We start from the raw sequence: 24,314 nt of genomic DNA on the forward strand, positions 1-24,314 counted from the left end.
TCAAATACCAGGGTTCTAAGTGATGCCTGGCTGAAGGTAGAGGGTACCTTCTAGAGGCTGGGGCTGGAGAATAGGCCAACCCAGGCTGAGGGATACTTTATCAGTTATCTGTTGCCACAACGATACTGCAAAACACATACCCACAAGCCTCACTGGCATGTAACACTAAGTTTTTATTTAGCCTGGGAGTCGTCAGGGTTTAGCAGCTCCAGGCTGGCTCGGCTAAGTGACTCTGCTGATCTTGACTGGGGTCGGCTGACGGTGAGCTGACCTAGGAGACCCTTGGACAACTGGGACAACTGGTCAGTTCAGCTCTGCTCCACATGTCTCTCGTTTTCCGTGGTCTAGTCCCAGGATGTTCTCATGTTGATGGCAAAGGGGCAAGAAAGCCAGCCTCTGCTTATATCACATTTGCTGTCATTGGCTAAAGTTAGCCACATGGCTGAGGCCAGAGTAAGCGGACAGGGCAGGAAACCCTGCTCAGAGGGGCAGAGGGCATGGACACAGGGAGAAGTGAGAAACCAGGGCCGTCAATGCAACCTCTGTGCCGTGGGTGTGCAGGTATGGCTCTGGAACAGAGCACGCCCCCCCCTTCAAGCTTTCTTCTACTAAACCCACAGTACTTTGCCTAAACCAGGAAGCTGGGGTCCTGCTACCCTGATTTGTATTCAGTTGAAAAAGTCAGTCCTTTACTCACTACTCAGAGGAAATGCTCTCCATCTTTAAAAGAATCAGGAATGATCTCTCCAACAGAGAAATGCACTCCCCAGGCTTGGGCTGGGCTGTAGATCACAGGCAACTGATTTAATCTGCTTAATTATTTGATTCAATCAGGAGTTAGCTTAATTATTTTCTTGCTTCTCACCTCTTTTGAATCCATTCTGGAAACTGATTATGTCTTTAACAGCAGCCCAGAGATAAGCATTTCAATTGGGAAATGTAATTAGCCAAGGAAAATGGATGTGGGTGCCGCCTTTTGTCAAAGCACCATTAAAATCCAACTCTGGTCAGTACCAACGTGGTGGAAGACAAAGGGTGCAGTTTGCTTCTCTCGGGACTGGAGAGGAACGCCCAGCAGGAAGTGGGGAGTTAGGCATCTTAGAGACGGAGGCTCATTCATTCATTCATTCAGGAGGCATTTCTAGGCCAGTTCTGGGCTGATGCCAGAGATGCAGAGGTGAATTGGCCATGTCCCTTGGCCCAAAGAGTTCTCCTCCTAGAGGAAAGTATCCACATGTAATTGTGAGATACGCAGTGCTGGAAATGCAAAGGAAGGAGCAGCTGACTCTACCTCTGGAGCTTCACAGAGCAGGTAGTATCCAACTGGGCCTTGGAGGATGAGCTAGAGCTGCCCAGGCAGAGAAAAGTAGAACGGCCTTCTAGGCGGAGTGCACAGCATGTGCAAGGGCACGGTGGAGTGAGAGCCCGGGAACTGTTGTAGAGGCAGCTTAGGCAGGTTAGAGCAAAGCCGCCGGGGGGGGGCCTCCTAGGCCCTCCTGCGGCCCCCCAGAGCACAGGTGTGCACTGTGTCCTCAGGCCATCCCATCTCACCTTCCAGTGCCCCTCTCCCCCACCCCCGCCATCCTCCTTCTCCACCCCACTCTGCCTTTCAGAAGGAGTTCTAGAAGAATTCTCCTGAAGTGTTTGGGGTTTTTTGGTTTTTTTGCGGTACGCGGGCCTCTCACTGTTGTGGCCTCTCCCGTTGCGGAGCACAGGCTCTGGACGCGCAGGCTCAGCGGCCATGGCTCACGGGCCCAGCCGCTCCACAGCATGTGGGATCTTCCCGGACCGGGGCACGCACCCGCATCCCCTGCATCGGCAGGCAGACTCCCAACCACTGTGCCACCAGGGAAGCCCTGAAGTGTTTGTTTTAACAGAAGTTTAGGATACATGACTTTGGTGGGAGACTCTGAACAGTCTGAAAGCTGGGGGGTGGATTCAGGACAACTAAGAACAACAGACTTGGGTTCTAGAGCTGAAGAATAGGCAGGTGGAACGGGAGGGCCGACAGCCTGGGCAGAGGTATGGCGGTGGAGTATGCTGAACTGAGTGTGACGATAGCATGAAAGGAGAGGTGGGTACTGAGCTGCCCAGGAGGGCACGGGCTACATCACAAAGGGCCTTTTAGAGGGTAGTTGGAGACCAGCTCCTTGGCCTTGGCCTCTGTGGTGGGAGGACTGCAGGCATGGGAGCCTCTCTAACACTGCCTGGGCTATAGCTGCTGCTGCAGTCCCTCTCCTGCAAGCCCTCACTATTTCAAAAGCTGTACGTGCTCAGGGCAGTGGTCGCTGGTTTGCTTGGATCTCTGCCTGAGACTGAAGGCTGTCTGGAATGTGGTGGGGTGGAGAGGTTACTTGACCAGGTGGCTCCTGCACCTGGGAGAGGGAGGGAGGACCTCCTGCTGCCAGGGCCAAGGAAACGATGAGCCACCACACCTGTGCCCACCTGGCTCCTATACACCTTTACCCTCGGCCATCGTTACAAGGAAAAATACAGCCAAGGAAGACCATGAGCTAACAGAAGTTGCCAGGCCCTGCCTCACTCTGAGACGCCCACCCAACTGTCTACCAGATCCCATCCCATCTGATCCATGCACACTTGAGTTTTTAATGGAGTGGTGACCAGCATGTGTGCAATTTTATCTGCTTCTTTTTCACTTGATAGGATCTGGTAGCCTCTTTCCCTGCCCTACCTAAGTGGGACCCTTCTCGCTGGCGAGGCAACTGGTATAGGGAGAGAGCACCAACACTGTAGGCATTAAGGCTATGGTTACTGCTTACTTGCTGTGTGACCTTGGGCAAGTTGCTTAACCTCTCTGAGCCTCCAGACATCATCTGAAAATGGAAATACTATCTGCTGGAGAGTTGACAAAATGCTCGGTTTGGTGCTTGGCATGTAGGACCTACTAAACAAGTGACCATGATTATTATGGGACGTTTGTAGGGTGCATCTCGGATTACTGCCTAGTGCACTAGCCGGGTTACCTTGAGCACCAGTGGTTTAATCTCCATGAGCTTCAGTTTCCTCCTCAGTGGAATAAGGGTAGTGGCACCCGTAAGGGTGGGTGTAAGTCTCAGACAAGTTAATTATCGTGTGAGAGACTGTGGAAGTTGATGCTTTTTGTCCTTATTTTGTTTTATTCTTCTCTGTCTCTCCATAGAGCCTGGCCCAGGGTGTTGATGGTTTTTACTGTCAGGCGATTTGAGAGCCCCTCTCATGTCCCCAGCTAGCACTGGCAAGTGGACATTGGGCAAAGGTGAGAGCACAGGAGACAGAGGAGGTCGGTGTCTGCAGCCACCTGCTGAGAACGGGGCCGCGGGACCATGTGTACAGGATGAGGTGGCCCTGCCCCTGAATCCAGGCTCCAGAGGCTGAGGGTGGGGCATTCTCCATCCCTACCTCTAAGCTATGGGTGAGGAAACCCTCTCAGCAGAAGGACATGTAATGACCAGGGTCCTGTTTAAGTTGTCGTTGATCAGATCCAGCTCAGCACTTCACAGAGCGCTCAGGCCTTCCTCCTGTCTTCTTATGGGGTCTCAGCACCAGTCCTGGGCTGGGAGTGCAGGACTGCTTAGGGGTGCAGTGCAGGGTGAGCCTCAGCTACCAGTGCGGGCTTCCATCCTGAACCCCTGCTCCCTGCCAGACTGGCTGGCGGAACGCTGAACCACACGAGGTTCTCAAATCTCCAGAGAGAGCAAGCGTGTGCCCCGAGCACAGAACCTGGCAGGAGAACCCCAGAGCAGGAAGATGTGGGGCTATGCAGAGAAATGACAAGGTTTTGATAATAGTGTCTACCTGACATGTCTGAAAAATCAGACGTGCATCTTCCTGGCAGGGCATGCAATTTCCTGTTAATGAGTTGTGAGAGGCTGGAACAAGTTATCAGGGAGGCAGGGCCAACTCCTTCCCAGGGGAGCCACTAGGAGACAGAAGACAGGCCCCAGGGGGCTCAGTCCTTTGGGCAGCATCTCTGCCAAGGGGCAGAACTAAAGACTGGAGTGAGGGTCTCCAATCTGGGTCAGGATCTGCTGATAGATCTGGACCCCTTGCCTGGAGCTTCTCCAAGACCTTGGCTGCGCTCCCCCTACCTCAGCAGGGGCTGTACAAAGTCCACTCCCCTTCGGGCTCTCGGAGAGACCAAAGCCACAACACCAGCAGTGAATGGCATCTCTGTAGCCTTCCCTGCTTGCAAAGCACCACTCACATTTGTCATCTTATTAGCCCTTCACAAAAATCTGCATTAGAGAAACTGAGGCCCAGAGAGGCGAAATAACATGCCCGAGGTCATTCTGTATAATGGGTGTATTTATTTAAGGTAATGCTAGATGCTATAACAGATAAACCCAGAGACCTTTTTATGGATTGAGAACAGACATTTACTTCTTGCTCATGTAAAGTCACATTGATGGGAGGAGGAGGGAGCTTTGCTCATCACAGTCACTCGGGGACCCAGGGTGATGGAGCTTCCACCATTTTCAGTTTGTGACTCCCAAGGTCACCTCAGCCTTGGAGGGTCCCACAGGGGGTTTTATGGACCAGGCCTCAATATGTATGTAAATTATACCCATATTCCATTGGCCAGAACTTGCTCATAGGGCCCCACCTAAATGCAAGGAGGGTGGGAAATGCAGTTCTTGACTAGGTATAGTAGTTTCCCCACAACGGCTCTGCCTTCCTTAGAAGGGGAACATGATCTTTGCTGGACCTAATAGAGGGTGTTTTCCTTAAACAAAGGCTGGGGACCCTGGATCAGAGTTTGATGGGAGGTGGTCACTTAGAAGTCAACAAGTGACCAACATGTACTAAGACCTGGAAGAAGACACGGGATGTTCCTGACCCTTTGAGTTCACAGACACTGCCCCAGCCTTCAATAAAGTCCAAACTCCTCAGCCTGGCATTCACCGACCTTCACAGGAGGACTCCAGTGCAGCTTGCCGCATTCCCTCCCTCGTCCCCCTCCCCACGTACCCTGTGCTCCTCCCTGACCAACCCCTCACCTCAGGGCCTTTGCACGTGCTGTGCCTTCTGCCTGGAATGTTCTTCCTCCAACTCTCCACCCTGCAGACTCCTGCGTCCTTCTTGATCCCGGTCAGTGGTCATCTGTGAGGCTTCCTCTGCCTGGAATGTTCTTCCTCCGACTCTCCACCCTGCAGACTCCTGCGTCCTTCTTGATCCCGGTCAGTGGTCATCTGTGAGGCTTCCTCTGCCTGGAATGTTCTTCCTCCGACTCTCCACCCTGCAGACTCCTGCGTCCTTCTTGATCCCGGTCAGTGGTCATCTGTGAGGCTTCCTCTGCCTGGAATGTTCTTCCTCCAGCTCTCCACCCTGCAGACTCCTGCGTCCTTCTTGATCCCGGTCAGTGGTCATCTGTGAGGCTTCCTCTGCCTGGAATGTTCTTCCTCCAGCTCTCCACCCTGCAGACTCCTGCGTCCTTCTTGATCCCGGTCAGTGGTCATCTGTGAGGCTTCCTCTGCCTGGAATGTTCTTCCTCCGACTCTCCACCCTGCAGACTCCTGCGTCCTTCTTGATCCCGGTCAGTGGTCATCTGTGAGGCTTCCTTCAGCAGAATTAGCTGCTTAGTCAGCATTGGCTGAGAGCTCAGTGTGTACCAGGCACTACGTGAAAGGCTTTATGGGAATGAACTCATACATAACCCCCCAAGCCTATGAGCTGGCCATCCCACTTTATAGACGAGGAACCCAAGTCTCTGAGAGGTTCAGAAACCTGCGTGAGGTCACACAGTGGGTGGCAAAGACAAATTCCAAACCCAGGTCTCTATGTTCGCAGCTGAGACTTAATCGCTGGGTAAACTTCCACCTTTTATTAGCACCTGTCATGATACATCACAGTTATTTGCTTACTTAATAGCGTGCTCTGAATTTGCTGTCATTCTGAGAAAGCAGCTGCAGACTCCCTGAGGGCAGAAGTCCCAGCTGATCATCCTGGAACTTCCCTCACCATTGCCACCATGCCGAGGTCTGGGTGGCAGTTTTCTCTCGAATAAACTCCTTATCCTCCGAGAACCAGAACCAGAAATTCCTCAGATTATCATCTATCATAATCCCCTCCCTGCTTGCCTGTCCGTTTTTGAAAGTTAACCTGAAACCATTTGAAAATGATCTGAGAGGCATAGCCCAGCCTTCTCCATGCATGATTAAGTACGATGGCTTTTTAATGATTTGAGCTGTGCCTTCCGTGAATTGACAAAAGTGGATTACCATATATTTCTGAAAACTGTGCTGCTGAAATCAGATTCTTTTTCATTTTCTCAGTCAGCCTCACAGACCTTTGCTGAGAATGACAAATACTTGGGCTTTAATTGTTTAGTCGCATGAGGGTGGCACCTCCCAAGTTCTGAGAACTGCTCTCGCTGGGATAGCAGTGAAAGGCTTCCCGGGGTTCGATCTTTAGGAAATTGAACTGTGTGTTTTCTCTGAAGCAGAGGGAGCTGTCTTCTGGGCCGCAGCATGTTTGCTACATTTGTGAATTGCATAGGTCCCCAGATCTAAATCAGAGGCAGTTCTCACCCAGGAAACATGCTCAGAGCTGTCATGCTAGGGATGAGGAGTGGGTGGACGTGGGAAGGTGGGTGAGGGGCCTCTCCCTGTTCAGCCCATGCACAGACCCTTCCCTTCTGCTCCCTCTTTCTGCCAGACTCTGTGCCACATCCAAGCCACCCACACCTTCAAGCGGGGTGTTATTAGTCCCTTTTGACAGATGCAGACTCGGCTCAGAGAGCTTAAGCAACATGGTTGTGACCACACAACTGGTAATATATAGAGCCAGCGGTCAAACATTTTGACTGGAAGCCTGTGCTTTTTCCACTATCACATCTGCCTATTAAAAAAAATCAAATAAAATTAAATGAAAGGTGACTCAGAGGCACCTCCTGTGACCCATTTACATTTAAAGAAAAAAAAACCTTCCCTGTCTACCTATTAGTGCAGTCTCTCTAATAATATGCATTATCTGACATTATCCCCATTTCACAGATGAGGATGTTGAGGCTTATGTGGGTAAAGTAGCTAACCAGAGATCACACAGCTAGGAACAGTGAGGTAGGATTTTGTTCTACGTCTCCCTGACTCCAAAATAAATTCCTCACCTCATCCTTTGTAGGAAATAAAAATCTGCCCAGAGATTCCCCCATCTAAGTTAGGTGGTCAACACAGGTAGGTCTGCCAATGGGAAGTGTGTTAGTTTCTGTGTAAAATGCATGCACGTGTCCTTTCAGTTAGGGGAGGGTTGGGGCGGCTTCTGTCAGTTTCTGGAAGGGGCCTATGGATTAAGGAAAGGGGAGGTCCCTGGTCTGTAGAGGAGGGCAAGTCACCCTCCTGTTCTTCCCTGCATTCTGACGGTGAATCAGGTGGGGCCATCGTGGGCCAGAGCTGGTCTGGCCTCTGCTCATGCTTGCTCGGGCTCCTTCTCAGTTCTCTCTCCAGATTAATTCCATATACGTTTACTCAGACCCTACTGAGCGCCCAGCATCATAGATGATTCCGAGATGAATATGAAAAGATCTCTGCCTTCCAGGCTCCTGCCTGTGAGAGAGACAGAGCAACACAGACCCTCCTGTGAGTTGGCCTGGCCAAGTGGTCAGCAGTAGGACCCAGAATGGTGCAGGGAGGAAGCGTCACTCCCTTGAGGGGATCTGGGAAGGCTTCCTGGAGGCTGAGCATCACGGGCGGGGCTCCTGTGGGGAGAGGCACCAGCTCCTCTCACATAGGTGGTACCTGCTATAGAGGGGCACTGCTGCAGCCCACGGGTGGGAGGTGCTGCCAGGCCCTGAGGAGACGGCCTGCGGGTCTTGTGGATGTGGGCACCTCCCTGGGGCCCTCTCAGACCCTCTGAACCTGGCCAAGTTCCCAGAAATTGCAGAGGAGCAGGATGGCACAGCAGTGAAATGCGGAGACTCCGAGGCAGCCGGCCTGTGTTGAATCCTGGCTCCCCCACTCATCACCTTGGGAAATTTGCAGGACCTCTCTCAGCCTCAGTTTCCCGATCTGGAAAAGAGCAACACAAATTGCACCCTCCTCATAGGCTTGTTGGGAAGATTTTAAAGAGGTGCCTCCGTCTGCCTCCACACAGGCTCAACTGAGGCTGGCCATGGAATGGCTGCTGCATCCACTGTGTGATCTCTAACCCTCAGGATGGGGCATGGTTGTCCCCATTGTACAGATAAGGAAACTGAGGCAGCTAGTAAGTGTGGCTCCAGGGCTCTGCCCTTTCTGCTGGCCCATTCCCTGCAGCTCAGCCATCCCAGAGACTAGAAGGACCCTCCGCTGGGGCGCAGCTCTGTACCAGGCTCTCCCGGCACTGCCTCTGCCACCTCTTTATGTTTCTTGGGGTGAATAGGGCCTCTTTGATTTCCTTGCTTTTCCCCTTTCCAGTAATCATCAGTCATCTTGTTATCACAGCCACACATCTGTGCCTCTTGGCTCTGGTCCACAGGCTGTGTTTGCCATGATCAATGCATAGCTCTGTGTGGCCACCACGTATATCCAAGATGATATTGTGACCTTGCATCCGTGGGCCTGGGAGGCCCTGGTGCTTCCAGAGGGCAGCTGGAGGCTCCCCCAACGGGGCTGAAGTGAGGCGACTGGCTGATGGTGCCCTGTGCTCTTGGTCAATTCTTCTTGCCCCTGCACTGGTAACCAGCTCCCCACCAGCTAGGGGCACCTCCAGCCACCTTCAGGGGATCCCAAAGCACAGGCCCAGGTACTCCCTGCCTCCCTCCTACCCATACTAAGTGACTAGTGGGCACTCACCAACCCAGATGGGTAGCTCCCTGAATTACTCTACAGGGGGTCTCCCTCCAGGACACTTCACACAGCAGCTTGAGTGTCACTTTAAAACATCAGGCAAGGGGCTTCCCTGGTGGCGCAGTGGTTGAGAGTCCGCCTGCCGATGCAGGGGACGCGGGTTCGTGCCCCGGTCCGGGAGGATCCCACATGCTGTAGAGCGGCTGGGCCCGTGAGCCATGGCCGCTGAGCCTGCGTGTCTGGAGCCTGTGCTCCGCAATGGGAGAGGCCGCAACAGTGAGAGGCCCGCGTACAGCAAAAAAAAAAAAAAACAAAAAAAAACATCAGGCAAATGGGGGTCTCCCTAAGCCATCCACACAAGCCTCCCCGAGCCACCAAGGCTCTGTGTGGTCTGCCTCCACACCCCATCACCACCCACCATGTTCCCTTTCTCACCACCCCACACCACCTCTCTGCTCCACAAACAGGCCAAGACTTCCCCGCTCCATTCTATTTGCTGTGCATCTGCCTGGCCCGACCCCCTCTTTCCTCCTGTGCTTCCTTCAGGCCTCAGCTCAAATGCCGCCCTCTCCTGACTGTACACCCGCTCTCTTTCCCTTTATCACATTTGGTCCTTTGTAACTCGGTGTCATCCGTGTGACACCCGGTTGGCGTCTTTCTCCCCCACCAGACCTTCAGCTCCTCGAGGGTGGGGGACCAGGACCATCCATTCTCCAGCACCAGGCACATCCTGAGCACCCCAAAATATGTTTTTGGGTAAATGAATAAATATTGAGCAAGTGACTTAATTCCTTGAAATTTCAATATTCATCTGTAAAAGAGGGACAATGATAGCGTTTTCACGAGGTTTAAAAAAGATGTGTATAAGACGGTGCCTGACACAAAGCGCTATCTGCAGCTGTTCTTATTAACCTCTGTGGTTGGCATTTAGGAGAATCTCACATTCCACAAGTGAACTTCGTTTGGATGTCTGCCCTGAGCCAGGATTTCAGAGCACCATGGAGTTGGTCTCTGCCCCCCTACACCCCCCCACACCTCACACCACATTAGGAACAGCCTCTGGTGAGGTCACTGGCTCCCTGGAGGCTTCCTCGTCTAGGTGTGAGGCAGTGGGCGGAGGGCATCCTTCAGTAGATCTCAACGATGCCTTTGCTCTTCAGGCTTCGATTAAACAGGCTTAGATTCAGCCCTGAAGACACTCACTGCCCGGGATGGACTTGAGAAAAGGACACGGATGACACAGATTACTATAATGAAAGTTGAAAGCAATTCTTTTAATAAAAGTTCAGAGGAGGGAAACCTCAGGTCCAGGTGGGGCAATCAGGGATGTCTTCATGGAGGAAGCAGCATTTCCTCCAAGACTTAAAGTAGACATTGGGTTTGGACATTTGTGGAGACATTTTGGGTTAGAGGAGGGCCTTCCAAGAAGGAACAGCTTGAATAAAGGGCTGGAAGGCGAGAAAGAGTGGACCTCATAGAATCTGTAGTCCAGCTAGACTATGGAAAATGTGACAAGACCATTAAGAAATACGGCTGGGGGGCTTCCCTGGCAGTCCAATGGTTAAGACGCCATGCTTCCACTGCAGGGGGCACAGGTTCAATCCCTGGTCGGGGAACTAAGATCTCACATGCCACACGGCCAGTGAGTGAGTGAGTGAGTGAATAAATAAATAAGTGCTTTTGGATAAAAAAAGAAATAGGGCTGGAAGGGCATTATATCAGTCAGCTATTTCCAAAAATAATGCCATGTAACAAATGACTCCACAGGGAGTGGCAGGCAACAGTGAGCATTTATTTCTCGATCATGTAGCAGCAGATAGGCTTGGGTTTGGTTTATCTAGGCTGTACTCAGCGGGTCCAGGTCTGCTCCACCTATCTCTCATCCTTCATGGATCTTCATGCCTATTTTAGACTTGCTCTTCTCCAGGTGAAAGGTGGACACACAGGAGGGCAAACCCCCCCCCCCATGCAAGCTTATTTCAAACCTCTGTTCAGGTCACATCCACTAATCCCATTGACAAGTCTCATGGCTAAGCGTAAAGTCAGAGCCAGTTTTAATTCCCTACCCACCATGAGGCCAAAGCAGGTTACATGGACAAGACCAAGGTTGATGGGACAGGGATGTTTACCCTTCCCATGGAAGTAGAGGGATAGTACTGGGCAATTATCTAATTTGCAGGTAGAAGCCAGAGTATGGAGGGACTCTGGGTCTGCCCTCAGGAGCTTCCCATAGCAGCAGTTGGATTTAGTGTCTCTTGGGGCGAGCAGCCAGGGCTCCGGCCTTTGCTCTTCTTCCCACTGAGGCAAGAAGTGTGTTAAAAATATCACAGTGGGCTTCCCTGGTGGCGCAGTGGTTGAGAGTCCGCCTGCCGATGCAGGGGACACGGGTTCGTGCCCCGGTCAGGGAGGCTCCCGCATGCCACAGAGTGGCTAGGCCCGTGGGCCATGGCCACTGGGCCTGCGCGTCTGGAGCCTGTGCTCCGCAACGGGAGAGGCCACGGCAGTGAGAGGCCCGCGTACTGGAAAAAAAAAAAAAAAAAAAAAATCACAGTGCCTGCCCAGCTTGGTCCCGACTTCCTGAGATCCCATACCTCCTGCCCGCCCAATCTGCAAGGGATCCTAGCTTTGCCTTCCTCTGCTGGAAATGAGCCTTATGGTAACAGACCCGTGCATTGAGCACCTACTCTGTGCTGGGCGTATCAAATTCTCTTGTACTGAGTGCCTGCTGAGAGCTCTTTGTATACATTCATCTGAACTGGCCACACCTTTCTGAAAAGGAGACCCCATTGTCCAATTTTTCTGAGGCCCAGAGATGTCAAGTCAGTTGCCCAAGATCACACAGCTGGGAAGGGATGAAGCTGGGATAACCAAACCCATAAGGTCAAATGGCCTGGAAAGTGGTGTCTGGTTACAGCTCTGCCCTGAGCTGCTGTGTGACTTTGGAGGATCCTCGGTACTAATTTCTCCATCTGCCTTTTCTTCTCTCAGAGATGCTCTGAGATAAAAGCACTTCAGAGCTTGCTACACAGCGCTGTCGCAGGGAATTTTTTTGAATACCAGTTTCCAGGTCAGACTGCACCCTCAGCTCTTCTTTAAAAACAAACAAAACGTTAACATTTTTAAACATACCTGGTTTTCCAACGAGGAACCCTGTCCGGTAGACTGCTTCAGTGAACCGTGTCAGGCCATTCGTCACAGTGAACCTCATCCAGCGCTCGACCACAGCAAACATTCTCCATCCGGCTGTGGCAGGAAAGCGTGGCATCTGTTTGGGAAGAGTGGAGGAAGCCATTAGTTCCACCAGGGCCCTGACGTCTGCAGCTGTTCATCTTATTCCTCTGACAGTATTTTCCTTGGATAGCTGGCCACTGCTCTGAGTGATATGTTTTCTCCGAGGCCAAGAGGCCTTGTAAAGTGTTTGGAAATCCCTGAGAAAGCGCTGTGGGCATTTCCACCAGTCGTTTATTCATTCAACAGCCATTTGTTCTTGCCTTCTCAGTGCCTGGCCTGGGGATGGATGGTACAGCTCCTGGGAAGAGTCCGAGCCAGCCACTGCCCTTTGAGATTCACAGGCAAAGATGTACGGTGTAGTGCGAACAGTGCCATGACAGAGCGCCTGCAGCAGAGCAGGGCAGGCTTGCAGAGGAGGGAGTGGTCAGCTCTGCTTGTGGCTCTGGAACATTTGAGAGAAGACACAATGCTCTTGCAACAGCAGACACTGCAGGGTGTTTAGGGAGCTGCTAGTGGTCTGCTCTGGGTAGAGCATTGCATGCAAAGAGAGCAGGAGGGAGGTGAGACTAGAGAGGTTGCCAAGGCCTGGACCGCAGGCACCCTGCATACTGTGCCCAGGACTTTGAACTTGGAGAACAGGAGGCTTTGAGGGCTTTTTCTAAGGGCAGTGACATGGTCAGACCTGATCACCTTTTATTAATCAGCCTCTAGTAAGAGCATTCTGTTGGGTTCCAAGAATAGTTTGTAAAAAATATCTTTAGTCCTTCTGGAGGCACCAAGAAACCTTTTTCTGGAAACACTCAGCCCCTCAGCACAACTTTATGTGATCCAGGAAATAACCATCACAGAAAGATTCAGGGAAAATATTCCTATTGGAAAACAAACAAACAGATAACCCAGACCTGATAAAAATGGAGAGGTCCTAATCCCTAAAAAGATTTTATGCAGCCAGAAGACCTGATGTGGTTTTAAACAATGTACTTTGGGGTAGTGGGGATATTGCTTTAGTTCATCTTCATAGAAACCCATGTGGCAGAACATTCCAGCTGCTACTGCTGCATAACAAATTACTCCAAAACTTACTGGCTTAAAACAATTATTTTATTATGCTCACAGATCCAGGGGGCTAGGAATTCAGAAAGGTCACAGTGGGGAAAGCTTCTCTGCCAGGATATATGGGCCCTGACCTGGGAAGGCTTGAAGGCTGAGGGTGACTTGACAGCTGGAAACTTCTGGAAGCTTTTTCATTCACATGTCTGGAATTGTTGCAGACTGTTGGCTGGAACCGCAAATGGGTTATCAGTCAGAAAACATACGTATGGCTTCTCCATCTATTCTCTCCTTGTGGGCTACCTTGGGCTTCCTCACAGTATGGCGGCTGGTCCCAAGAGCCAGCATTCCAAGAGACAGGAAGTAGAAACTGCCTGTTTCTTAAGGTCTGGGCCTGGGAACTAGCAAATCATCCATTTTGCTTTATTTTGTTATTCCAGGTAGTCACAAATCTCCACCCAGGTTCAAGGAGAGGAGTGTGGAAGGAGGTCCTCTTGTGGGATGGGATATCCTGCGGCATCCGTCTTTGGGAACTGTGACCTGCCCCACAGCCATATTGGTTTCTTTGGAAGCTGAGAAAAACATTTGTGTTGTTTTCTTTACAGATTAAGAAAAGTCTCTGTGGATTATATCCTCAAATTAAATGCAACCATTAGTATTTGGCTCTGGGGATACTGTGGTAATAGGCTACGCCTTGGGTGATTTTTGTTTCTATCTAAACGTTCTTCCTGGAGCTTATGTTTTCCAGCCTGACCCATTTCTCTTTGCTAATATAATGTCACATAAAAACCTCATCATCATTAATATGGCAGAGTCAGGAGAGGGGATACAAACCACAGTCCAGCAGGGCAGGGTGGTTCCTGGCCAGGCAGCCCCCAGGGGAGGAGGTTATAAGAGCCTGGGGTCCATTCCCTTGTAGAGCCTGACACGCGTGACAGATAGCTCTGTGCAGGGCACTGGTGTGGACACACTCAGCCACCCTGGCCGATGTGGCCACAGCCTGCTGGGAGGGTCTCCTCTGTCTATGGGCACCAGCCCCTAGAGCAGACAGTTGAGCTGCCCTGGTCACCTGGGTGGTCACGGAAGATACCCGGGCAGTAGGCTCAGTCTGTTCACCTGACACGTTGACCGTAATGCCTCTGGGTGCCAGACTATAGCCAGGCACTGAGAGATATGAATGAGCCACGGTCCCCTCGAAGCCTTCCCTGCCCAGGAGGAGGGGGCCCTTTATTCCCAAATACTTGTCGTGTACCTGTGATGGGCAGGAAAGTGTTCTAGGCAGTGGAGGGCAGCAGTGCACAAAACAGAGCTCTCCCCACCAGGAGTTTTATGCTCCATCAGGAAGACAGTAAATAGGGAAGCAGACCCATGTGTAACGTTGCTAGGAATAAAGGCACTGGGGAAAAATAAAGAGGGAACAGGAAGGGCGATGGGGGTGCTATTTCAGCAGAGCGATCGCAAGTGCCAAGGCCAAGACTCTAAGGCTTGGAGGGCGCCAGCAGCCGCAAGGAACTGGAGTGGAGGGAGAGAAGCCAGGCAGAGAGAGGAGGCCAGGGCCAGGTCACAGCCTCCGAGGCAAGGGGGAGCCCTGGGAGGGTTTTGAGCAGAGGAACGGCATGATAGGACTTGCATTTCTGAAGGCGGTAGCCCAGAGGAGGTGAGGAGTGAGTGGCGGCTGGAACCCTTGTGAAAACAGAGCCGCCAGGATTTGCTGTGGGACCAGATGTGGGGGCGAGAGACGCAAAGTCAAGGGCTTGGGGCCACAGCTCTTGGGAGGAGGGGGCTGGCATTCACCGAGGTGGGAAGACTGTGGGAGGGGCAGGTTTGGAGGGAGGCGCAGGATTTGCTTTCAGACGAGTTAAAGGTGAGATGTGTGTGGACCTCCGAAATGTGAGTAAGGAGTTATTGGAGAGCGAGTCTGGGCTCCCGAGGTCAAGGTCCTGGCTGGAAATTTAAATCTGGGAACCATCAGCATGTGGATGGTATTTAAGCTGTGAGACCAGATTGAATCACTAAAGGAAGGAAGGTGGACAGAGAAGAGGCCCAAGGATGGAGCCCCAGGCACCCCCGTCTTTAGAGGCCTGGTGATGAGGAAGAATCAGCAAATGAGACTGGGAAGGAGCACCCACAGGGTGAAAAGGAGAAGCACGAGGAAGAGCGGCGTCCTGAAGGCAGATCCAGCACAGAGTGAGTGTGGTGCCAAGGTGTCGGTGCAGGTGCCCGAGACGGGCCAGCTGGCCTCCTGCCTGCCAGCCTGCCCACCCCCACTGGCAGCCGTCTCTCGAGCGTGGAGACAACTCTGCTGCAGACTGCGCCCCTGCCATTTCGGAGGACGGGGCAGTAAATTGACGAACCCTTTAGAGTGATAAGAAAGCAGCACGTGTCGTGGCGATGGGGGTACACGGAGTACAGGCATGGGAGGTGGACCCTGAAGGGCTGCGGAAGACTTCTCGGGGAGGGTGAGACTTCATGCAGGCTGTGGGGTGAGGATCACAGTGGCTTCCTGGGTGAGGAGGCACTGGGCAGGCTCTGGACCCCTCATGAGCAGGTGGAATGGGGAAGGCAACTCCTAGCAAAGTTTGTAGAAGAGTCACAAAAGTCGGGGAGTGTGCTGAAGCTGCAAGGAATAGGGAGGGGCCCATTAGGGTTGGGAGCTCTGGCCTTTGGGGCTGCTTGGAGACAAGGCAGGGAAGGGGTGTGAGAGAAGCATGAGCCTCAAGGATCTCATGGTCTAGTCAGGGGGCGAGACAGAGCCCCACAGTCTCCCGCAGGGCAGGAATGGAGGGTGCCTGAGTCGGAAGCCCAAGAAAGTGCTTTGGGAGCTCTCTGGGTGGGAGGAGGTTGTCTGGGTGCAATCAGGGAAGGCTGCCAGTGGGAGGTGACCTTGAAGAAGGTGTAGGCTTTGCCCAGAGGCACAGAAAAGCTTTCTTGTCAGAGGAGACCACACATGCAAAGGTAGGAAGGCCAGAGGATGCAGCCTGTGTCCAGGAAGCAGAGCTTGATGCGAGATATTAGCCAGATCCTTTGGATTCAGACCCAAAAGACTTTACGCGCGCGCGCGCACACACACACACGCACGCACGCACAACTCTTTATTGTATGGTTGTACTGTGAAGCCACTGCAGGTTCCTGAGCTGGGGATGGACACAGTGGATCTGGTTTTCGGGAGACAGATCAGGCGACAAGATACAGGGTGAATCAGAGGGGAAGGAAGGGGTCCAGGAGGTAGGTAGACCCTTTTGGAGGCAGGTGTACACCCAGGTCAGGGGTGGGAAGCAGCAGACACAGGTGGGACCCATATGACACTTTTCCTTTAAGTTGGGTCAAGGCTCTTGCAAGCCGCGTCTTGTGCCTACACTGCCCAACAGGGTGGTGAGAGGCCAGTAATACAGGAGTGTCACAAGGCCTCAGTGACCCCAGAAGACTTTGTGGTGGGGCTGCCCAGGGCCAACTGGGGACAAGGAGGGCCACACTTCTGTTTGTGGGGACCAGCTCATGTGTACCCAACACCATGCCAACTCCTTTCCATCCACCCCCCCCACTTAACCCTCCCAGCAGCCTTACGAGGTTGGTCCTACTGTAATCTCCATTTTTTCAGATGAGAAAAATGAGGCTCAGTGAGGTACGGTGACTTGCCCTGCACATAGCTAATACATAGCGGAGCCAGGATTTGAACCCACATCTCCCTGGCCAGGCCAGTGTTTCAAGGTGAGCTAAGGGACCCCAGAAATAAGAACAATGAACTGATTTGTGAAGCACTTACACCGTGCCAGGCATGTACAGATGTCTTTATCAGGTGTCTTTAGGCTGGGCAGTATATGATACCTTTGTCCCAGCTCAGGAACCTTCAGTGGCTCCGCAGTACCCCAGCCCAGTGGTCTTCACCTCATTTTACAGATGAGAACTTTGACACTTAGAGCAGATGGGTTGCTGGCCCAGGCTGGGATGTGAACCCAGAGCTGTGTTCTTTTAACAGAAGAACACAGGAAGGGGAGCCAGCAGGGGCCTTTGCGAACAGCAACAGTTCAGAGCTAGAGCCGGGAGGGTGGGCCACCCAGGAGAGTGGGCCGCCCAGGCCCAGGGAAGCTTCCAAGCTGGCCACCTGACTCTTTGTGCCCCACTGGCTCTTTACATACAAGTTGTGGGCCTGCTGACTGAATAGGCGGCTGTCTTTTTCCCTGGGGAGCTGCCCCAGGTCGGCTGTGGGTACAGATAGAGTTGAATTCGGGATAGGGCCTTCTCTCCTGCCTGGCCTGGCCGCCAGGTAACCTCTGGCCTGAAACGGAAAGCTTTCCAGTAAGTGCCTTGCTGGCCTGCAGCCCAGCTGTGTGGTAGGTGGGAGCGGAGAGGCAGGAGGACTTGGACACCCGAGAGCAGGGGCAGAACCTTGCCAACAAATCTTTTAGCGAGTTGCCTCCTCAGCCGGCTGCCTCGGGCATGTTCGGGAAGGACAGCTGGTCACGAGGAGCCCTGGCTGCCCTCCCGGCCCAGCCAAGGCCCTGGGGCCTCGGGACTCAGGGTTGGCCCAGGAGATGGAGGGCCTGTGGGGTGAAAACACCAGGCAGCCCGGGGCAGGATCCAGAAATCGGGTACTCTGGGCCACCTCTCCCTTGACCTTGAAGGACACACAGCTTGGGCTTCTCTTCTCTTCACGTCAGAGCAGCCTCCTGCCCCCGCAGGGGAGGGGGACTTAGCAAGCAGATCCGAAATTGTTTTCCCAGGGAATTGAGAGGCCCTCTTGTGGAAAACACACTACACGTGGCCCGGCCTGGGGCTCCATTCCTCCCTTGGGCTAATCTTGGGCGGGATCTCTCTGGGGTCCTCATCTATGAAATCTAGGGGTGAGGCAGCGCATCTCAAAAATCCCTCCAGGCCCTTAAGAAGTCAGGTGGAGGCCCTGTGGTTAACAGGGAGGGACCCTGGCATCAGAGCCAGGAGTGTGGACCCCAGACCCGTGCCCTTTGGCCTGGGCATGTCTCAGTCCCTCTCTGGTCATGTGTGGCCCATCTGGGTCCCAAGGCCTGAGCACCTCAGGAGGGTAAAGAGTTGCCACGAACCGTGCTCAGCCTTGGACACCTACAGGGGAAGCAGCCAGGATAAACCAGAAAAAGACCAACTTGGTTTGGCTTTGAGTGTTTTCCTACTAATCCTTAAGTGTAGGAGGGGTTGACATTCTGGAAATTCACTTCAACTCAAAAGCCGAAGCCGTCCCAGGACACATGTCTCTGGATTGGGAAACGCCTGCATCCCCCAGCCCTCCCCTCCCTCCACTCTTCCTTGCAAACCCTCCCTTCTGGAAATGTGTCTTTAACCTCCAGACTTAACTTTCTCTCAACTTCTCCCGGATCTCTCTCCCATCCTTTTCCAAGCCGTGCCCTTTATCTGACCTTGCCCAGCCTAGAGAGGTGGTTAAGTGTTTGAGTTTCACAAGGATTCTCTGCCTGCGGAGTCAACACAAGTGAGCAGTTAAGGAAGCACTAACGAAGGAGATTAGACGCTAGCTCTGAATGCAGGAGTGCCCGCAAAGCCGTACTTCAGACTCGAGTGGGGCTCAGCACCTGTCAGGGAGCTCTAGTGTCCGCTGGGGGAAGGTGGAGGCTGTGAGTCTCAGTGCTTTGAGCCTCTGCAAGGAGGACATGGAAGGAACAATTACTCTTCTGAAGTTACCCTCTAGTCCCGAAAGGAAATTGCTGCTGCCTGCGATGACTAGAGTTGTAAGGAGTTGATGGGAGGCCACCACCTCTTCCAGGAAGCCCCCCAGATGGCCCCAGGCACATCTCTTTCTCCCTCATTTCTTCCTTTACCATCCTCTAGAAGGCAGGCTCTGGTTGTCCCATGTGGGAGGTTCTTCCTCATCGCTCTGCTGTCCAGTCTGTGATGTGGAAAACTGCACAATTTTCTCAGCCTTTACTCCCGGGACAAGAGTCTAAGGCCCCAGTGGCAGGGGCCAGGCCTCAAAGCTCACGCTTTGTGTACCCACTGGCCTAGAGCAAGAGAGGCCACGGAATCTTTGGTTTGTGCACTTGTTTAGTTTCTTTGTCCAAACTGTCTTTCCGTTTTTTTTTTTTTAAACAGAAATAAATTTCTGGTTATAAAAATAATCCATGGTGCTTCCCTGGTGGCGCAGTGGTTGAGAGTCCGCCTGCCGATGCAGCGGACACGGGTTCGTGCCCCGGTCCGGGAAGATCCCACGTGCCGCAGAGCGGCTGGGCCCGTGAGCCATGGCCGCTGAGCCTGCGCATCCGGAGGCTGTGCTCCACAACGGGAGAGGCCACAACAGTGAGAGGCCCACGTACCGCAAAAAAAAAAAAAAAAATCCATGAGCTGAAGAAATCAAAAAGCACCTGTGATCCCAGCACTCAGCAGTAACCACTGAATCACCTCCTGCCAGACTTGATTCTGTTCAGGCTCAGCCACATTGGCAAACAGTAAAGAAATTATATTGTGCTTTTTTTTTTTTTTTGCAATCTACTTTTTTTTACCTTAACAGATCCCATGCGTATCTCCCCAACTAACATAGGTCCTTCTCAGTTGTGTGAATGTCTGCATAGTGTCCTGTTTTATACATGAGCCACAATTTGTATAACTACTCTCCTATTATTGGACTTGGAGGGTTTTTTCCCAACTTTTACCTATTATATATGATACGGCAATAAATACCTTCCTGGGTAAATATTTATGAACATCTTTTTGTTCTTAGAATAAAATAAAGAATGGCATTGAAGCGTCAGCGGACTGGCACATTTGTTAAGATTTTGTGGACCAAATGCCGGTTCACCCGCCCACCCGCCACCCCCAGCATGACAGAGAAGTGGTGGGCGCCCAGCTGGCCCTGATGGTTGACTTGCTGGCAGACGTAAGAGTGGACCAAGGTCTGGGAAGCAGCTCATCCCTTGAACTCAGTCTCTCCAACCAGCCCCCTGCCCCGCCACACTCTCTCTGCTGCCCTGAGGAAGAAGCAGCCCATGGGGGGACTCTGGGTCCTGGACGTGCCTTCAAAGGCTGGTGGCCCTGGAGTCTCCCTGGATCGTGCCTGGGAGCCTGCCCAGGCATTTCGAGGAGGCCCGGGGAATGGTGGCTTGTGTGACTGGGGTGGAAAGGACGAGATTGACCCATCCTCTGTGCCTGCAGGAGGCCTCAGTGGGGCAACGGTCATTGATTCCCTCGACACCCTCTACCTCATGGAGCTGAAGGAGGAGTTCCAGGAGGCCAAGGCCTGGGTGGAAGAGAGCTTCCACCTGAACGTGGTGAGTCAAAGACCTCCAGGGTATTAGAGCCAGAAGGGGCCCGAGAGGTCAGTGACTCGCTCCTCCCAGGCTGCCCAGCAGAGCATTCTTGGAAGCAGGGTTCCATGCACCCTGTGCCAAGGCCCCTCTCCTCAGACCAGCCTCGAGGTGGGGGATGTCCCCCCAGCCCTGGCCGGCCCATGAGTATTTACCAGCCGGAACTCCCTGGGGTGGAAGACAGCCATTCTTGCCCTCCCTAGGGTGCCAGGCACATTGCTCCCACCCAGGAAGCCCCTTCTGGGACTGACTCTGTCAGACAGAACAGCAGCAACAGGGGAAGCGACTCTGGGAAGGGAGAAGTGGTTATCTGTTTGGAGCTGCCCTAACCTAGAGGTCCCCATCCACCCCCGTGCTGCCCTCTTGAGAGTGAGAGGGGCAGGGGGAGCTGTCCGGCTTGAGGCCATGACCAGGCTTGGGGCCTTCTTGGTTTCTACCCTTGCAGGCATCCCTGGTCGGGGACCAGGGCCTTGGGGCGGGGATGCACATGTATACGGATGGTACAAAAGCCTTAAATACCAGATGCCTCTCCCACTGATCTCTCAGCCCAGACTAAAGTAACAGATCCATCCTGGAGGTCTCAGCTCCCCACAGGGAGAAGCTGTTTAGGTGGTTTGGGGGAGCAAGACATGGAGACAGATGGGTAGGGGGAAGGGTCACATCAAAACACACTGTTGGGCTCCATCTGGGGCTCCACAAGTGACAGATCCTGCTATGAACCGGGACAGCTCCTGGCAGAATGGAGGCCTCTGCTCCTGGAGAGGCCCATGTCAGAGCAGAGCAGGGCAGAGAGACAAAGTGGGGCAAGTCCGGGAAGGCAACGCTACAGGAGAGCCTCTGGCTCAGCTCGCAGCCTGGGGAAAGTCATTTAACCTTCCTGGGCCTTACTTTCCCAACCGAAAGATGGTACAATGATAGTGCCTAGTTCACAGGCTTGTGAGGACTGACCACCACGGAGGGCTGTGAAAAGCATTTTATGACACTATGAAGTCCAATACAGATAAAGCGGTGCCATCATCACTGTGATGACTTTGAGGCTTGTTATGACTTCTAGTCCGTGTGAGGCGAGGAAGTTCAGAATCCTCCCATTTCCTACGGTATCAGAGGCAGGAGAAGGAAGGAGTGTCTCCATAGCCCACCTTGACCCCTCCGCAGATGGTGGGTAGAGAGCGGGCCTCAGGCAGCTGCCTGAGGAGCCAGGTGGTGGCAGGGCTGGGCAAGCCTAGGGACATTCACACAGGCTGGGACAGATTGGGAGTGTCCCTGGAACAAAGCAAGATGGGGTCTCTCCACCTCTCTGAGCCTGGGCTTTCTCACCTGAAAAGTGGGAACGATGCCTTCACCAAGGACTGTGAGGCAAAAGAGACTGGCTGTGCAGGTGTTCTGTTAATGGAAAAGCTCTCCCAGATAAAAAGATGACCACTGCTGTCATCAGTAACAAAAGACCGTGACGTGGGAAGTATGCCAAGGGGAGCCCTCGCGGGGCAGGGAGTTTATAACAGGCACCTTTATGAAGCCATGCCCAGCACTGGGAAGGCACTGGGCAGGCATCTCACCTGCCCCACTCAGGATCTCATATCCACCCTGCTCGGGATGAAGAAACTCAGGCAGGGAAAAGCTAAATATCTTGCCCGAAGTTCGAAAGCCAAGTGAGTGACTCAGGTGGGATTTTAACCCAGACCTGGTCCCCGGCACGATGCCTCAGTACCCCTGCTTTGCAGTCCACACTTCAGAAAGAAAACAACAGTGATTAAGGCAAGTGTGGGTGTGCCCTGAGGGCTACAGAGCTGAGGCTGAGAAACTGCTGGTTGCCTACTAGGATCTGCCTGGCACCCCTCCTTTCCGCCTCAGAGCCTCCTGTGAGAACCTTCCACTTGCCCTGTCACCCCAAAGAAGGACCACACCGTCCTCCTGCTAAGCCAGGGGGCTCTTTCGGGGAGGAGGGGGCCAGACAGGAGGAGGATTTGCCTCTCCTCAGGCTAAGCTTCAGCCAGCAGCTCCCCACACAAGTTCCTGAGCTCCTTGGAGAGCAGCCAGGCCTAACTTTGCTCTGATGGCCTCCAGCAAAGGCTGGGGAAGGAAGCCAAGCCCAGTGTTTATTTGGAAGTCTGTAAATGTTCAGTAGCTGCCCGCCAGGCAGGTGCTGATCCCTCTCACCTTTTGCTCTGAAAACCACCATGAAAGGTAGCCTGGCCCGCTGGGCAAGGGCTTGGAGCCCAGCACAGGTGTGGCCAGGTCAGTGGCGCAGGGGCAGTGGCAGGTGTGACCTGTCTCAAGGGCCTGGCTGCCTCAGAAAGCCCTGTGGGCGTCTCACGAATGTCCCCACTGCCCCCACTGTCTTTCTGCCCCGCAGAGTGGAGAAGCATCCTTGTTCGAAGTGAACATCCGGTACATCGGAGGACTTCTCTCGGCCTTCTACCTGACGGGAGAGGAGGTAAGTTGGCCTTTCAGAGCCCCTGGACCATCCAGGCTGGAAAGGGCTTAGGAGAACATCCCACCCCCTCATTTTACCAATGAGGAAACAGGGATTCGAGGGGATCTGAATCCCACCTCCATGGTGCCACCCACAGATTCTTCCTTCAATTTTGCTGCCCAGGGGAGCACAGTTGCTAGTAAATTCTCCAAGGGCAGCAGTTGGGGCTGCACCATCCTCACAGCTCCCCGTAGGGCACCTGCGATACCTGCGCTCCGTCCGGGCTTGTGCTGCTGCTGGACTGGTTTTCCCACATGTTGGTTCTCAGGACTGATAAAGCCAAGACCGTTGTTTCACCATTTCCTCCTCGAGCCCTTTGGCCTTGGCCTGCTCCACGGTCATCCCCTTGCCCTCTGCTCCCGGGCCAGACACCAGCCAAACTCCAGCTCCAGGTCTCAAGGGGGCGACCGGGGAGGTGGGCAGCGACTGCCGGCCACTCGGCCCAGGCGAACTGTGTTGGCTTCCAGAAGGAGGGCCGTGAAGGGCGGCGAGAATGCAGAGCCCTGGGCACAGAGTCAGAAAACCTGCGTCTCATCCCTACGCGGCACCTGCCTGTGGCCTTGAGCAAGTCCCTTCTCCCGCCCCTAGACCTCATACCTTCCCCACAGTGGGGTGGTCCTAACCCCCAGGGGTCAGAGAGCTCTTGTGAAATGGGACGAGTGGGAAAGGGTTTGGCCCCAGGGCTGAAGGGCTCCAAAGCCCATGTTCTCTGCACTGCAAGGAATCCTGAGAACACAGAAATGGGAGACTTCATCCCTTGTGAGCGCCTGGGAAAGCACAGCCTGAGGATGTGGGGGGAGGCTGGCAGAATCCCCAGCGCATGGGGCACCCGTCAGTTGTGTGGCCCCTACGCAGAGCGGCTGCACTACTCGGCACAGCCGCGGCTCTGTCCGCTTGGAGACATAATTATCCTGCCCCCTGCTGGTGGGGAGCCTCTGCCGCTGCTGTCAGAGAAAGCCCTGCCGCTTCCCTTCCAGCAAGTGGCGCGGATGGGCGGAGGCCACGCGGGCGGAGGCAGCGGGCGGCGAGCACTTGATCTCTCCGGCCGCTCAGGGCCCCTCTCCATCAAGCCTAATCTCCTCAGCAGAGATTACCGCTTGTACCAATTTGTCCCCAAAAGATTGTCCATGGGAAACCTGCGCGCCACCCAAGGCCTGAATTTCATTTGAAAACCCCAGGACAGGAAAATGATGTGGAGCAGAAAAAGGCGCCATGCTCTGCACGGGCACCGCCCAGCCTCCCGCCCAGGATGGGGGTGGAGCCGCGCAGCTCAGGGCTCACAGGGGTGGGTGTGGGGCCAGCGATTTCTGGGGGGGCAGACCAGGCAGTGGGGTGTGGTAGGAGTACCTGTATCCAGAAGGCCCAAGGGGAGCCCGAGTGGCTCAGAACCCCTGGGCAGGCAGGCTTCCGGGTTGTGGGCGCAGCCCCGTCCTCCAGCCACGCCTCCCTGACCCCTCCGTGCCCAAAACCTCCCCGCGCAGAGACCGGCGTACATGCAGCTGCGGAGACTGAGAT

The 24,314-nt window shown here is 53.7% G+C and overlaps 1 protein-coding gene across 2 annotated transcripts in view; it reads left to right on the forward strand.

Annotated features, from left to right (window-relative positions):
* The window catches only part of MAN1C1 (mannosidase alpha class 1C member 1), a 132,484-nt gene that overhangs the window by 78,644 nt on the left and 29,526 nt on the right, over window positions 1–24,314 (forward strand). Inside the window, exons 3-4 of one of the 2 annotated variants that reach the window (XM_065879372.1) lie at window positions 20,175–20,290; window positions 22,680–22,760. The exons of the other annotated variant lie outside the window; for it this stretch is intronic. Coding sequence (XP_065735444.1) covers window positions 20,175–20,290; window positions 22,680–22,760 — 197 coding nt within the window. The remainder of the gene's footprint in view (window positions 1–20,174; window positions 20,291–22,679; window positions 22,761–24,314) is intronic. 2 annotated transcript variants of the gene reach the window in all.

Source organism: Phocoena phocoena, chromosome 1 (genome assembly GCF_963924675.1).
Source record: "Phocoena phocoena chromosome 1, mPhoPho1.1, whole genome shotgun sequence".
Classification (NCBI taxonomy): Eukaryota; Metazoa; Chordata; class Mammalia; order Artiodactyla; family Phocoenidae; genus Phocoena; species Phocoena phocoena.